At 42.9% G+C, this 16,424-nt stretch overlaps 1 protein-coding gene across 2 annotated transcripts in view; it reads left to right on the plus strand.

The window, feature by feature from the left end:
* Fam189a2 (family with sequence similarity 189 member A2) overlaps positions 1-16,424 on the plus strand; it is a 100,084-nt gene that overhangs the window by 34,971 nt on the left and 48,689 nt on the right. For both annotated transcript variants that reach the window (XM_040746287.1, XM_040746283.1), the window contains exon 2: positions 9,637-9,693. In XM_040746287.1, the coding sequence (XP_040602221.1) occupies positions 9,682-9,693 (12 nt within the window). In that variant the 5' untranslated portion in view covers positions 9,637-9,681. The remainder of the gene's footprint in view (positions 1-9,636; positions 9,694-16,424) is intronic.

Raw genomic sequence — 16,424 nt, forward strand, 5'->3', positions numbered from 1 at the left:
AACCTCCAAATATGGGGGCTCTAAATAGAATAGGAATGAGAATAATACCCTTCCTCTGCCCCCAGGCTAGTCATCTAAACGGTAGCTGCATTTCTTTCCTCTAAGTACTCTGGACCAGAATCTTGTATGTATTTTGTGGGTTTATCCTTTGTAAAATCATAATTCAGCATTCTCTCAAGGTAGCTAGTTTATTAAAAAGATTTGTAGTCAGTAAAACATGGGGACCTGAGTCTAAATCCTTAGAACCCATCTAAAAGCTGGGTGTGGGCAGAGGGGAGTCTGTAACCCCAGTGTCTGGGATGGGGTAAGGAGAAGTTGGACACAAGTGGGTCCCTGAAGGTCAGTCAGTCTAGCCAAACTGATGAGACACCCAGTCTCAACAAATGAAATATGGTGGAGAGTGTACCTATTGTCATTTTCTGCCACCATACACATGCAGGCATAGTAACAAGTACATATACCACACACATAACCTGTATACACACACACATACACACACACACACACACACACACACACACACACACACACACACACACACGGGTAGAGAGAGAGAATTCATAGAAGTGACCAGGAAATCCTAAGACCCCCTTTCCAATTTTAACATTTCATTATGGAAAAAATTAAAGTTTTAACAAATATAGAAAGGAGAATGTAATGCCCATGTGGGTTGACCCATCACCAGTCACAGGCGCTAGCTATATCCGAATATTTGACACTCCCTCCTCTTAACACAATGGGTTATTCTTAGACAAATTACGGATGTGTAACTTCAGCCATTAAATACTCCAGTGTATATTCTCTGACACACTACCATGAACTCAAATGGCTTAATGAAGGTTTTTATGGCAAATGATGAAAAATTGTGACTTGAGAACTGGAAAAATGGAAACAAAAAACAAACAAACAAAAAACCCAGCTTTACAGTGCTGTAGTCTGCATGTAAAGAGAACCTCCTGGTAGTTTCCAGTGAGCTCATTGTTGCATAGCCATCACTAAAATGAGTTTTAGGAAGTTCTCAAAAACCACCTGATCTTTCTCTCTCCTCCACATCCCTCTGTCCAGGTGCCACCCATTTTCCTGTTTTCTGGCCCTGTAGACCACCTCCATCCTCGACATTTCATATCTATCTTCTATCTATCATCTATCTATCATCTATCTATCTATCTTCACATATACATACTCATATATATTCATAAATATGTACATACATATGGGACTATACAATATATCCTCTCTTATGGATAAATAGGTTCTTCTAATTAGGGTATTTTTAAGGCTCGTCCAGTTTAGCAACTCATTCCTGCTCATTGTGATGTGATAGGACATTTTGCAGACATACTGTGATTGTGATCACTCAGTTTCTCCTTTGCTCCCTCTCTGCCTCCTACCCCTCCTCCCTTCTTTTCTGCAGATCTGGGGATTGAACTCAGGGCCAGAGGCAAGAGCTCTGCCCCTGAGCTACATCCCTGGCCCACTGAGCAGTTTTGATTTGTATATGACCTGGTCTTAAGAGGAATGGCCAACAAGTCTAATGCTTCTTGAAATCCACATGTGGTGGGAGCACTTAAGCAAAATCTCTTCCTCTCAAACTGAATGACCATAAGCACATTACAGTTTGCCTCATCACTGAAACTGGCAAATCTTAGTTTGGTTTTTTTTTTGTTGTTGTTGTTTTTTTGTTTTTTTCGAGACAGGGTTTCTCTGTGGCTTTGGAGCCTGTCCTGGAACTCGCTTGGTAGTCCAGGCTGGTCTCGAACTCACAGAGATCCGCCTGCCTCTGCCTCCCGAGTGCTGGGATTAAAGGCATGCGCCACCAACGCCCGGCTTAGTTTGGTTTTTGTAAAAGCTTCATTTTGTGCTTGATACAACAGTGGTTCAAACATATTCACTTGAAAACATCCCATTTCAAGGAAGATCCTCCATGATCATCTCTGGGAGGGGTGTCTCTCAGAACTCAGACTTCCCCTCTTGTCTGAACCCCGAGGAGCTGTTTGAAAATATATTTGCTAATTAAGTCCTGTAAGCCACCTTCCCCACAATTTTGAATTAATATTTCAGCAGTGTGAAGGAACTATTTTAATATAATCTTTACTTTTTAAGTTACATTATTTAGAGAGGAGGTAGGGAGAGAGAGAGGGCATATATGTCAAAGAACAATCTGCAGAAATTAGTTCTCTCCTTCTACTCTGTTGGTCCCAGGAATGGACATTGGTTTGTGAGACTTAGTGGCAAGTGCCGTTACCTGCTGAGCCATCTTAGTGGCCCCTAATGTAGTCTTTTGTATTTGACGGCTATGTGTGACTCAGTGGGTAGAGCACCAGCCTAGCACAGGACCAGAGACCTGGAGTTCAATCCCCAGCACTGCCTAAGCAGGAGTGGAGGAGGCACATGGGTCTGTCATGTAATTCAAGCCACTGGTGAGTAGAAGCCGTCAGATCGGGACTTCCAGTTCATCCGCGACTCAGCCAGCTCGAGGTTCACCTGTGCTACATTGGACCCTGTCTCAGAAAGAAATGCATTCAGATCTTTTTTATTTGAGCATTCTGTGATCATCTCCCCCTTGCCAACCTTGGTTAATGACTATTATGCCCAAGCTTGTGGTACCAAGGAGTTAGCCTGCCTTCTTGAAACACAGCCTATAGTTGGTGAGTGTCTGAGGGAGGCTCTCGATGTCTGTGTTCAGGTTGTGTTGTCCTGGCTCTCAGTTTAGCTGTGTGTTCAGTTAATCTTATTTTGGTCCCATTGGGATTGTGGGAGATGGCACCCACCACACTGAGACACATTTAATTAAAGTGTAGAGAGTGGCATTGGTTTGTCCATCTGATTTTTGAAAAACAAAACCCCCGCTTGGATGCCACCTACAATCCCCGGGAGCAATTTCAGATGGAGGCTCCAGGAAGCCCATGTTGTCTGCATGCGTTTGTTTGCCTTTGCTCCAAGTCAGGAACTTGAACTCTCCTCTCTTGAATCCATGATGCCATGGCAAGATTCCAATTTCACATAAGCAAAAAAAAAAAAAAAAAAGAATGGCCAGGGAAGAAACTGACATAAAACCCTGAAGTTACTACCAGTTAAACAGTAGTAAATTTTCTGTCACGTATATTAGTTCCTACTTCTCTACTGGTTCAACTGTATATACGTATGTATGTGTATATGCACACACACATATATTTCCTATCATAAATCAAATATTTGCCGGACGGTGGTGGCACACACTTTAGTCCCAGCACTCGGGAGGCAGAGGCAGGCAGATCTCTGAGTTCGAGGCCGGGCTGGACCAACAGCCTCCAAAACAATACAGAGAAACGCTGTCTCGTAAAACAAAACAAAAAAAATCAAATATTTAAGGGACATTTTCTTTCTCCAGTCCTTTTTTTTTTTTTTCTATTTTTTACAGGGCAGCAGACTCTCACTTACAGTTTTTTTTTGCCTTGAGTAAATTACTCAGGTGTGAAACGGATGGGACCCTCTTGCCTCACGACTGATTTTGCATATAAGAGCTCGTGTGGGAAAGGCTTGGCTCCTGGCCTGGCGCATGCTGGGTAGTGCGCATATTTTTCACCCACAAAGACAATAAGTATATAACCAACGCGAAGTGAATAGGCTGTCTATAGTACCTACTGTGGGGGTTCTGCTCACTGCTCACTTTCAAATGCTATAAAAGGGGAAGACCCCCCCCCGTTTTCAGTTATAGGGAAAGATAGGTTGTTGAGAAGTTAGATAAATTATTTTCTGCCTATTTAGAAGATAAACACAGGGCATTTGCAACATGGCTTTCAAACATCTGTGTTTAGATGCAGCAGGTTTTGACAAACGAGCCAGAACATTTTTGCCCTAAGGCATGTTTGTGGATTAGGCAAGGAAAACAGGGCAGTAGAAGTATAAGCCTTTGATTTTAACGATTGGTTTTTAAGCTGGAAAATTAAAGGCGTTAGCTGCACGTGGTGGGTCATACTGACTTGGAGCTGTTGCACCTCGGACGCTTCCTTTGTATAATCAGATGTCTTGTTCCCTTGAGCCACAAGGAGCGGAACAGAAACGGTAATGGCTCTGATTACAATTATCTGGAGATGGTTTGGCCTTGACAGGAGGTTCTTACCTGCACATTCAGGGCATGTTGTGTCTTGTGCTGGTTGGAAGATGCTGATGGTGTTGCCTTTTCAGGAAGCACAGGGGTGGGTATGTGTTCAGACTTAGGTAGTCACCCATAAGCAAGCCCATCTCCTGTTTCTTGTCTCTATTCATTTGTTTGTTTACTTGTTCGTTCATTCACTCATTGACTCATGCCATAACCAAGTGCCTTCTAGAGGCTGCTCATGGCATTAAGTGAGGTTTCCCAGGCACACACCATCATGGCATAGACAATTTAGTCAGTAGCACATTGTGGAATAGTAGAAGCCATCAAAAGTCATTCCTAAGCGACTTCCTGGACTCCCTCTTGACAGAGCCCAGCTACTGCTGCCCCAGAGGGAGGCGGAGCCTAGAGTGTCCCGACTCTTTCTTCTTGCCTTCCACAACACTATGCTTGGTAGGTACAAGGTGCAAGCATCCGTTCCTTGGGTCTTGAGCTCTTAAAGGATTCAACCCCTGGGCAAAGCCTCAGTTTCTGCTACCATTCCAGAAGGCTTCTCACTCTCTATTCCTCCTTCCTCCCCACCCACGGGTTGAAAAGAACAGGGCTACTGGTGAAGGTCAACAGGACATGGGTTTGTTGTGGGTTCAGGACTGGGGCTAGCAGATGCAACTACCACCTGGAATTAGGGTGCAGTTTTATTTCCACTCCCTAGAACTGGGGATTGAGCCACTCAATATATCCCTAGCCTTCTTTCTTCTTATTTATTTTGAAATTGAACTTCACCACCTTGCCCAGTTGGTCTTGAAGCCATTCGGTAGCCTAGGTGGGCTTTGAACTTGTGATACACAGGCCCCAGCCTTCTGAAGTACTGGGGATGTAAATCAATTTTTGCCAGGCTTGACTGAACATATTTTCCAGCACCTGGTAAGGAATGTGGTTCACACAAGCTTGCTGGCTGTGCTTTGAATTTATTTCAGAATTCAAGTGGCAACGATGCCTTTAAACAGTGTCTTCTAACCCATGACCTTGGTATGTCTTGATTTATTTGGATCTTTATTCAATACTGCCCTATAAGCTTTCCTTTTCTCTCCAACAAGTCTTAATATCTTTGCTAAATATTTTGTGAGGTTATCGATAATATTCTTTATATCATGTGTTTTATTCATATTTTTCAATTACATTTTCTGCAGTTTCAGCTATATAGACAAAATACCACTCCTAAAGGCAGAAAGGCAGCAAAGTTCTTTTTGTCTCAGAAGACCTTCATTAGAAAAGACATCTATCTATGATGCCCTATTAGAATTAAAAAAATATAAATAACAGTCTACTTAGTCACCCCTTTCTTGAGACTTTGTCCAACAGGAATAAAAGCATGTGTCTTTAAAGATATACTCACAAAACATATGAGTGTTTATGGTTGTATTGTTTACAAGAATAAAAAGCTGGGACTAGAGTGAATGCTCACAAACATGGAAACAATTGAATACGTTAGACATGGTCACACAATGGAAGACTACACAACCATCAGTCTGAAATGAATTGCAGCTATTTCAGTGGACTTGACAAGATTCCAATGAAGTACTTACTGAGATCAGAAGAAGCAAATCTAAGCCAGGCAGTGGTGGTGTATACCTTAAATCCCAGCATTTAGGAGGCAAAGGCAGGTGGATCTAATTGAGTTCAAGGCTAGCCTGGTCTACAGAGTGAGTTCCAGGACAGCCAGGGCTACACAGAGAAACCCTGTTTTGAAAAACAAAAAAGCAAATCTGTTGTGATGATCTTGTGAAAATCACACCCTTGTGCATATGTTTATGCATACACAAACTATTGGCATATAGCAAGAAGAATTTAAAGAGTTGTGCACTTATATAAAATACATTTAATTTTTAAATTTTATTTAAATTAGAAACAAGCTTGCTTGACATGTCAATCCCAGCCCTCTCATGCTCCCCTACTCCCCTGCCCCCCACCAACCCACCATCCTATCCCCCTTCAGCTCCCCAGGGAGGGTAAGGCCCTCCATGGGGGAAGCTTCAAAGTCTGTCATATCATCCTGGGCAGGGCCTAGGCCCTCCCCCATGTGTCCAGGCTGAGACAGCATCCCTCCATGTGGAATGTGCTCCCAAAATCCATTTGTACGCCAGGATTAAATACTGGTCTACTATCCAATGGCCCATAGATTGCCGAGGTCTCCTCACTGACCCCCAGGTTAAGGGGGTCTGGGTCAGTCCCATGCTGGCCTCTCAGTCACCAGTTGGGGTCCATGAGCTCCCTCTGGTTCAGGTCAGCTGCCTCTGTGAGTTTCGTCAGCCAGGTCTTGACTCCTTTGTTCATCACTCCTCCCTCTCTGCAACTGGTTTCCAGGAGTTCAGGGAAATGCAATCAAAACAGCTTAGAGATGCCATCTCATTCCTGTCAGAATGGCTAAAATCAAAAACACCAATGATAGTTTATGCTGCAGAGGATGTGGAGAAAGGGGAACACTCCTCCACTGTTGGTGGGAGTGCCAACTTGTACATCCACTTTGGAGATCAGTATGGAGATTTCTCAGGAAAATGGAACTCAGTCTACCACAAGATCCACCAATTCTACTCTTAGGCATATACCCAAAAGATGCACATTCATACAATAAGGACATCTGTTCAACTCTGTATATAGCAACATTATTTGTACTAGCCAGAACCTGGAAGCAACCTAAATGCTCCTCAACTGAAGAATGGATAGAGAAAATGTGGTACATTTATACAATGGAGTACTACTCATTGGGAAAAAAAATGGAATCTTGAAATTCACAGGCAAATGGATGGCACTAGAAGACAGCATCCTAAGTGAGGTAACCCAGTCACAAAAAGACAAACATGGTATGTACTCACTCATATATGGATTTTAGACATGGAGCAGGGGAGTGCCAGCCTACAACCCTACCGCCAAAGAGTCTGGGAAACAGGGAGGGCCATAAGAGAAATATACATGGTATCCCAGAATAGGAGAATGGGACAGGATCTCCTGAGGGGATTGGAAACATGGGGTGAGGGGAGGGGAGAGCAAGCTTGGAGAAAAGAGGAGGGGAGAGGAGGACATGGGGGAGCAGGAAGGTTGAGTCAGGGAACCACTATAGGTTTGAGAAGAGATCTGACCCTAGGGAGATTTTCAGACATCTCAAAGGATGACACCAACTGGCAAACTAACCGATAGTAGAGAGGCTACCTTAAATGCCCCCCCATAATGAGATTGATGACTACCTTATATGACATTCTAGAGCCTTCATCCAGTGGCTGATGGAAGCAGAAGCAGACACCCACAGCTAAACACTAAAATACATTTAATTTACTAACTTGTGAGCATGGAGGAAGTCGGATGCTAAGGCTATTACAGAAATGGAAAGTGTAGCTCAGACACATCATTGTTTTATAGGTTTTTATGTCCTGAGCTGGACACTTCATCTTAATAATACTGTTTTAATGAAAAAAAGAAAAGAGAATGTTCTTGAAAGCTGAACCACAGGGTAATATGAGACGGTGACACAAATAACAAACCTCAATGAATAATTCAAATCATAGTTATTTTTTACTGAAGTGGGCAGTTTGAGATTTTCTCAAGGGCAGGGAAGTCTTCAGTCATATTTACATTTCCTCAGCAAAGTCCAGTCCCGGCAGGATGAATAGGCAGGGAAACACATACAAGGACATGCAAGCAGATGTTTGTCTGTGTACATGCATAAGTGTGCCTACACAGCAGATGCATGCATATATACATATACAATATGTGTCCATGGGCACATTGTATGTGGTCATATACTCACTGGATATCCGGTTTTCTGAGGAATCTGTCATTTGGTGGGATCAGTCTTTTGTGGTAATTTATTTATTTATTTAGGTTGTTTGAGAACAGGCTGACTTTGGATTTGTGATCCTCCTGCCTCAGCATCCCGAGTGCTGTGGGCTGCTTCAGCCTTAAGATGGGGGCTTGCAGGCAAACCTGTGTACTTGATCTGAACACCCTTGCCTGGTGTGTAGCTAATAAACAGCAATTGTGGATGTGTGTATGGGAGGGATTGGGGCAAGGGAGACGCTCCATGAAGGAAACAAGGGAACCACTCTTAGCTGTGCTTGGTGGACACACCCTGTTATATAGGGGAAGTGTACTCAAGAGGCCTCGGGGTGTCCTGAGTGAAGGATTACTTTGATTCTTCTTGCCAGTGCTTTAGTGAACTGTGCCATCCAAAAGGCTGTGGTGGTTTCCAGTCTGTGTTTTGGCAACACTCTGGTTCTTCTTTTCCAAGAATTTGACTGTGGATTTTTTTTAATTGAAGCATTGTCGTGCAATACAGGAGCTTTCTCTCCGTAGTTCCTCTTTGTGTGGTCAAGGCTCAGGGACAGCCAATTGTTGATAGTCATGTGACAAGCACTACCCTAGGATCCAGGGAGTCAAAGACAGGACAGGAACAGAGACATATGTATCTTTCAAATGATGACCAGGCTTGTCTGTCTGTCTGTCTGTCTGTCTGTCTGTCTGTCTGTCTGTCTGTTTGTCTGTGTATGCACATGTGGGGGCCACATTGCCTGACGTAGAGGGAACTGAACTTCAGTCCTCTGCAAGAGCATCAAGTGCTCTTAATTGCCATACTCAGGATTATCTTTAAGGGAAAAAAGAAGCTGGTATGTCAAGGCAGATGTGGAATGTTGATATTGCTGAAGGCTTCTCAGAGGAGGTGACAAACATAGGATGGATGTGAGTTCCCAGGCAGTTAGGAGGGTCATCAAGAGGAATGGGTTCTGCAGTAAAGAGGGTACAGCAAAAGTCCAGGATCTATCCTGGATGGCCAAGGAGGGGCAGGGGTACCTGGAAGGGAAGTGTAGTGGGGGCTCAGTGGAATGTGGAACCCAGGCTTTAAACCCTTGAGGACTAGGAGATACCCTCAAGGGTTTTGTTTGCTGTTTCAGAGTTTACCTGTCCCATGCAGATACTTGTGTATGTCACTGACTGACAGCAGAGTGGGTATATGGAACACTTGGTCAGAGATATTGATCTTTTAACTGACACAAATGGAAAGCACACACAGGCAGTGTCTTAGCGAGGGTTTCCACTGCAGTGAAGAAACATCATGACTATAGCAACTCTTATAAAAGAAAACATTTCATTGTGGTGACTGGTTTGCAGTTCAGAGGTTTAGTTCATTCTCATCATGGTGGGAAGCAAGGCCATGCAGGCAGACATGGTGCTATAGAAGGAGCTGAGAGTTTTTACATCTTTACTTACAGGCAACAGGAAGTAGTCTGAGACAATGGGCATGGCTTGATCATATAAGACCTCAAAGCCCACCTCCACAGTGGTATGTCCTCCAATAAGGCCATCCCTATTCAAACAGAGCCACACCTCATAATGTTGCCATTCACTTCTGGCGGCTACTTTTTTCAAACCACCAAAGCCATTAAGACAGTCTGTAAGTCTGGTCTGTAAGACAGTCCAGAGTGGTTTGCCATGGTTTATATAATCAGCAAGAATGGGAAATGTTTAACTCATATTTTTCTGGGCTGATGATATATTTATCCTTACAGGTGATACTCTCTGGAATCATTGGATTGACAACCTGGAAAAGGCCTATGATACTGCTGGTATGTACAGATCATATGAAATTACTCTTCATAAAACATGAAACACATTAAGTAAACTGTTGGAATTTTAAATGTCCTTGTTCATTAAAAAAGTTGACAGTAGATACTTTAGAAATAAATATTCCTATAATAATGATGGTGAAAGATGATAATCTTGATGGTCTATGTTTTGCTTTAAGTTCTGAATTCACCTAGAGTTATGCATATGTTTCTTGTTACAACATTACATTCATTCTGAAGATACTATTGAAAAAAATCTATTTAGAGCTAAGGAGATGGCTTAGTGGGAAAGAGTGCTTGCTGCACAAGCAAGAAAACCTGAGTTCAAAACCTCAACACCTACATACGAGCTGGTCATGGCCATGCATGCCTGTAACTCCATCATTGAGGGGTGGAGATAGGTGGATCCTGGGCACTAGATGGCTGGTTGGATTGTTTGGAATGGTAAATGTCGGGTTCAGGTCAAAATATAAGGTAGAGAGTGATGGAAGAGGACACCTGACATCCTCCTCTGGTTTCTATATACATGTGCACAGGTGCGCACACACCCTCCCAACCACACACACACGAACCCCCTACCGCTGTCTGTTCACTATGGATACAAAGGTGGAGGGAATGATATGATGAATTCACTGTTCCTGTTGTCCAGCTCTCACCTCCACCATGACTTTATTTTTCTTTGTCCCAAGCAAACCACATGTATTAACCACAAATATATAACTTTTTACTTTTCATTGTTAAAATAGTTTGGTTGAACAGCTTTGTAATTTTGTCCCTGAGATTTGCTACATTGTCTCTTTAACCCACACATGTTAATTTTCTTAATAATGCAGACAATAACTGATGTCTTTATCCTTCTTTTGCTGTTGTAGAGCTGCAATTAATGTCCCCAAAACAAACCATTCCCCAGTGTCCAATGGCAGTGCAAATGATCTGAATCTTTGTCCTTTATTTTTACCTGGTATGGGAGTTTAAGAGACAATGACAATAAACAGATAAATGGCAATAGAGTCTATATAACTGCCAAGAGTCTAGGAAATCTGACTTGCACTGCAGAGTATTTAAAAACATATTATACACGGTCGCTTTTCTTCTCACTTTTCTTTCATATCTCTTGATATAAAGTTTAATTATTTCTAGAAGTCATTTTTTAAAAAAATTGGTTTGTTTTATGTGTGTGTGTGTGGGTGGAGGTTAGAAGACAACCTTGGTGGCATCTTCAAGAACTCTTGTCTCCTTTGAGACTGTCTCTCACCGAATCTGGAGCTAACCAATTAGGCTAGAGTGGCGAGCCAGTGGGAGCCAGGGCCCTCCTGTCTTGCTTCTCCAGCACATGCCATGGTGTCAGCATTTTTACTTGGGTTCTAGCGACCAAACACAGGCCCTCATGCTTGCATAACAAGCATTGTATTGACTATCTTGCCAACTCCCATAGTCATACAGGGTAGGTTATGGGAAGCCACTTATGCATTCACTACATGGTGAAACAGCGTGGTGCAGAATAGATGTGTCAGAGTCATGGGTCTCTGCTTTGAGAATCTGGAACTCTAACATGTTTTCAGCTCCTCAAGTAACATAGGAAACATTCCGTAACCCCATCATTTACTGCCTTTGGTGAAGCACCTTTAAAATATTGGAAGGAATAAGTTATCAGTGGAGCATCTAATATGTTGGAAAGTATGACAGAAGGGAAGGAGGTGTTGGATGAGCCCGTGGCTCATAGCTGAGGTATGTTTTGCAGCAGCTGTTTGGGATTAGTCTGTGCAGGAAATTTTTAGATGGGTGGTGTTCTGTGTTTGTATTTGGCTAGAGGAGTGACCTTTGCGGTATCGTTTGCCGTTTGGTCAGTGTTAAAATACTCAAGTCTTTAAAGTGAATGAAGATTTTTTAAAAATCTCCCCTGATATTTGTATTCTAAAAATTCCAAATGATGAAAAGAATATGAGCATGTATCTTAAATAGAGTTCAAGAAAGCCCACACTTGAAGGCATTTATTCTTGAATTGTTATCATTTGGAAAGGTGGTTTATATATTGGTTATTGAGTATTAACAAGTATAGGTAAAAATTACCTTAATAAAAATCATTTTCCTTAACTGCTTTCTACTCTGTTTTTTCATCATTGTTAAAAAAGAAAAAAAAACTATGGTTTGTTGTAAAGTTGTATCCAATTTAGGGGTCTGGGAGATGACATGAATATCTGCCTTGGAATAGCTAATACACACATACAAAAGCTGGGCCTGGCTGTGCATGCCTGTAACCCAACATTGGGGGCAGATGTAGGCAGATCCTATGAACTCATTGGCCAGGCAACCTTGACAAAAGATGATTTTCCTATTAATTTGAGAGTCCCTGGTAAAGGCGTTATGACAGAGAGTGATAGAGAAAGACTCTGCTATCCTGCTCTGGCTTCCATGTGTATATACAGGAACACATGCACTAACACTCACATATATGTACAACACACACACACCACACAGAGAACATACAACACATACAACACCCAAAATGGTTGTAGCCAGTGTGCATGTATTGTCTTATGTCCTGTCTTTTCAGTTTACTATGAATTAGTATCAGTTAATATTGTTTCTCCAGGTATCACCCATTATTGCTAAACAGCCGTCTCCTGTGTTTCCATTGCATCATTAATTTTTATCATATATTTAGGCATTTGGACTTTTATATTGTAGTGGTAAAAGATCATGTAGAGATTGTCACTGGGCCGATTAGTTTTTGCCAACTTGATGCAAGCAAGTGGCATCTGGAAAGAGGGAACTTGAATTGACAAGATGTCCCCATCAGATTGCCTTGTGGGCATGTCTGTGGGGCATTTTCTTTATTGATGATTGGTGAGGGAGCTCACTGTGGGTGGTGCTACTCCTAGGCAGGTGGTCTTAGGTGCTATAGAAAGCAGATTTAGCTAGACATGAGGAGCAAACCAGTTAGCAGTGTTGCGTCATGGTCCCTTACCCAATTCCCGCTTCCAGAAACCTGCCCTGACTGCTCTTGGTGATGGGGTGTGATCTGAGAGGCATAAGCTGAAATAAATCCAACTCCCAAGTTGTTTTTGGTCAGCATTTTGTCACAGAAAAAAGCAAAGTAGGCCAGACATAAAATGTTAATCAATATTAACTTCTAATAAATGACCTTTTAAGGATCTGTACTAGGCAAGATTCAGTCAGTCAATTGATACATTAAGTCTCAGTCACAATACTACATTAAAAACTTGGGCTTTACATGAATCTTAGTAATGTAACACTATATACAGGTGTGGTGATGCCTGTCTGTAATACCAGCACTTAGGCTGAGGCAGAACTGTGGAAAGTTCGAGGCCTGTCTACACTGCATAGCAAGACTTCCTCTCACAAAGGTAACCAGTGGCTGAGAGATGGCTTAGTGTTTCTTACCAAGCACTCAACTTCAGTTCCCAGTACCCACATCAGGTGACTCATAGCTGCCTGAAACACCAGCTTTATCGAATCTAATCTCTTCTTCTGGCCTTTGCAGGCACCCTCTCTGGCCACACACCCATCACACACTTGCATGTACCCACACATGAAGATACACACACATACATGATTGAATAAAATAAAAATCTTAACAAAACTCTATCAAACAAACACCCACCCACACCCACTGTAATAACTGCATTAAATACATTATGTTAAGAAATAAAAATGTGTGCAGAGAGAAACCAGAAGTGCCATCAGATGTGCCTTGGCTCCTGCTATGACCTTTGTGGAGCGTAGTTTCTTCTGTACTGGGGGGGGGAAATAATTTGGGATATTAGGAGCGACTTTCCCATCCCCCCCCCCCCCGTTGCATCCTCCCTTGCTTCCTGAGTGCTGGAATGTGTCAAGGGCTAATGTTGAGGAGAGGCCTTGTTCCATTAGAGAGGCCAGCAGTGCCTTTTGTTGTTAATTTTTCAAGACAGGGTCCCATGTAGCCCAGGCTAGACTTGAACTTCATTTGTAACTGAGGCTGGCCTTGCTCTCTGCACACCCCTGTCTCTGAGTCCCAGTGCTGGGATTTTAAGAATATTCCAGTGCACATGCTAGGGCAGTGTTTTGCAGATCTTGGCTCAGATGCCCAGGCGTGTCACCGCCTAGCTTTAGCCCTCCTATACATACTGGGCACTGTCTGCCTTGGGTCTTTCTTCCCCAGCCTAGCGCGTGGCCGCCGCCTTCTCCCTTGACTTTCCACTCACACCCTAAAGAAGGACTGGCTACCCAAAGACTGGGTCCTGTTCCAGAACTGAGTGTAGTAACTTAGCCCTAGACCATCGGAGGCCGTCTGCTTAGCCTGAGGACTGTCTGCTTAGTGTTTCTCATTTGTCTTTCCAAGAGACGGTTAGGTGAAGACAGGAGCCTTCCCAGTGCCCCCATCCATCTCTACGGCCAGTTCCAGGTCACTCATATGCTTTTGTGGCTATGTGGAGGTTGGGGCAAGGTTGGCCCATGCCCAGCCCCTTGTGAGGCCAGCTGTCCTCATTTTCAGTTGGGTTCACACCAGCCCGGACCACGTGAGTGTTCCTCTGTAAGAAGCAGTTCTTTTGTGTACCCTCCCCTGTGATGGTCTTTGTGATAACTCCAGGCTGTTTATCAGCCTGAACAAAGGAGGGTCGGTTTGCTCCAGTTCCTTCAAACTCAGGTCTTCATGAAAACCCAGAGCGCCATTCGTTGAATCCTTTTCTTATATTGGAAGAGTGCTCACATGTTCTGTACAGTAATAACATTGGAAAATAGGTTTTAAATACTCTTTGTTGTTACTAGGGCCGAGCATGTGCCTTTGTGTAGTGGTCTAGGCTGAATATTTTTCTCAAAAGTCTACCATTTTCCATGTTTATGATGTATTCTTATTTTTATACTGTTTTTTCTTTTCTGATTTTGCCAAAAATGTTATGTAATTGTTTAAGAATTAGCCTGTTCTAGAAGTGGCCTCAAAAATTGTCCTGTGCAGGTACCTCAGTTAGTAAATGGGATTGTCTTAATTACATGTTTTCTTTGGTGGTGCATTAGGAAAAACCAGCACTGTGGAAGTCTAGCTGACTGCTATATTTTGGTTGCTTATGAAGTGGTGATTGGAACTGTTGCTACTTTCTTCAGTTTGGAATAGACAGGATGCATCTGACCTTCAAACTGATGTAAGGAAGGCTCTGTTCTTTAATGTTACGAATGAAGCTTCATGGCCATCGAACGGCTCAAGCCTGACAACCTGAGTTAGATCCCCAGGATTCACATGGTAGAAGGAGAGAATGTAGTCTTACAAGTTGTCCTCTGACTGCCCCATGCATGCTATGGCATGGCCCCCATTAACAAACAACGAACAGACAAATAAATGCATGCCTTGGGTTCCATATGGTTATTTTATTGTATTTGGAAAGACCTCATTATGTATCCCTGGAACTCACATGCAGACTAATTTGCCTTGAACTCACAGAAATCTGCCTGCTTCTGCCTTCTGAGTGTCGGGATTAAAGGCATGCACCACCATGCCCAGCAGGTTCCAAGTAGTTGATTTTCACCTGTAGGTCCCCTAGATTATACCTCACACCAATGATAAGAGATGGTAATGACAGTGACTGTTTAAAAATGCTCTAACTTCATTATTATAGTGGTTAGAGCAGAATGGCTTAAAGCATGCATTCCTCTCTCATTTACTCAACACGTTAGGCCAGGGAGAGGGCTGTACTCCCCGAAACCATTTGGGATCCGGGGGCCCTTCATCTGTTGTGAGAATCATGGGGAACTTGCATGCTTCATCAGAGTGATTGATGACTGACCTCCAAGACTGGTTAGCTAGAAAGAGTTGTCCTATCTTTCCTGATGCTGTGAAGAATTGGAGTCCAAGCCATCACATGCAAATGAGGATCCTCTCCCTGAGACTGAGATGAGCGCTGAGGCTCTGTTGTAGGCTGCTTCATTCAAATATGTCCTGTGGCTGTCCATCATTTGAAATGAGCCCTTATTATTTCACAGTGCATGAAACCTGGATTTAGTGCTGACACATTACCACTAATCATTAGGTACCTGTTGGGGAATCACTTAATATATGTGTCTGTAAAATAGGTACTTTAATTCAGAACAATGTTTTAAGTCCTTCATGCTGTATTATTAGAGATTTCCAGAGCCTTCCCTAGTTATTTTGATAATATTTTAATTTTAGATGGGCATTTCTTAAGCTCCCTTTGTATAAGTTGTTATTCAGTGATCATATTCTTTCTCTCCCCACGCCTTGAGAAAGAGCATCATGTATCTGGAGATGACTTGATGACTTTAAACTTCTCATCTTCCTGCCTCCGCTTTCTAGGTACTGGAATGTAACATAAGTAATACAAACCCAATGACAGATATTGGACTTTAAGCTGAAAGATCAGAGAAGCAAAGCAGACAGGCCACACTAACTCTTACCTCTGCCTCAGACTGAAATGGGTTGGCCCTGTCTCCATGAATACTCAGAGTTCACGCCTCTCCATCAAGCCTCAGACTGCAATCCTCTGAGTTCCTGTCTCCTTCCACCTTACTTCCTCTCTCCACCCAGCCATATCACTCCTGTCTCCACCTCCCTAGTGCTAGGGTTAAAAGTGTGTGATTCCCAAGTGCTGAGGTCACCTTTGTGTGAGCTGTTTCTCTTTTAGACTGGATCAATTTTGTGTAACTCATTGTGGCCTTGAACTACAGAGTTCCATGATCTGCCTCTGTCCCCTGAGTCCTGGGATTAAAGGTGTATGCTA

The sequence above is a fragment of the Mesocricetus auratus genome, unplaced genomic scaffold, assembly GCF_017639785.1.
Source record: "Mesocricetus auratus isolate SY011 unplaced genomic scaffold, BCM_Maur_2.0 Super-Scaffold_4256, whole genome shotgun sequence".
NCBI lineage: Eukaryota > Metazoa > Chordata > Mammalia > Rodentia > Cricetidae > Mesocricetus > Mesocricetus auratus.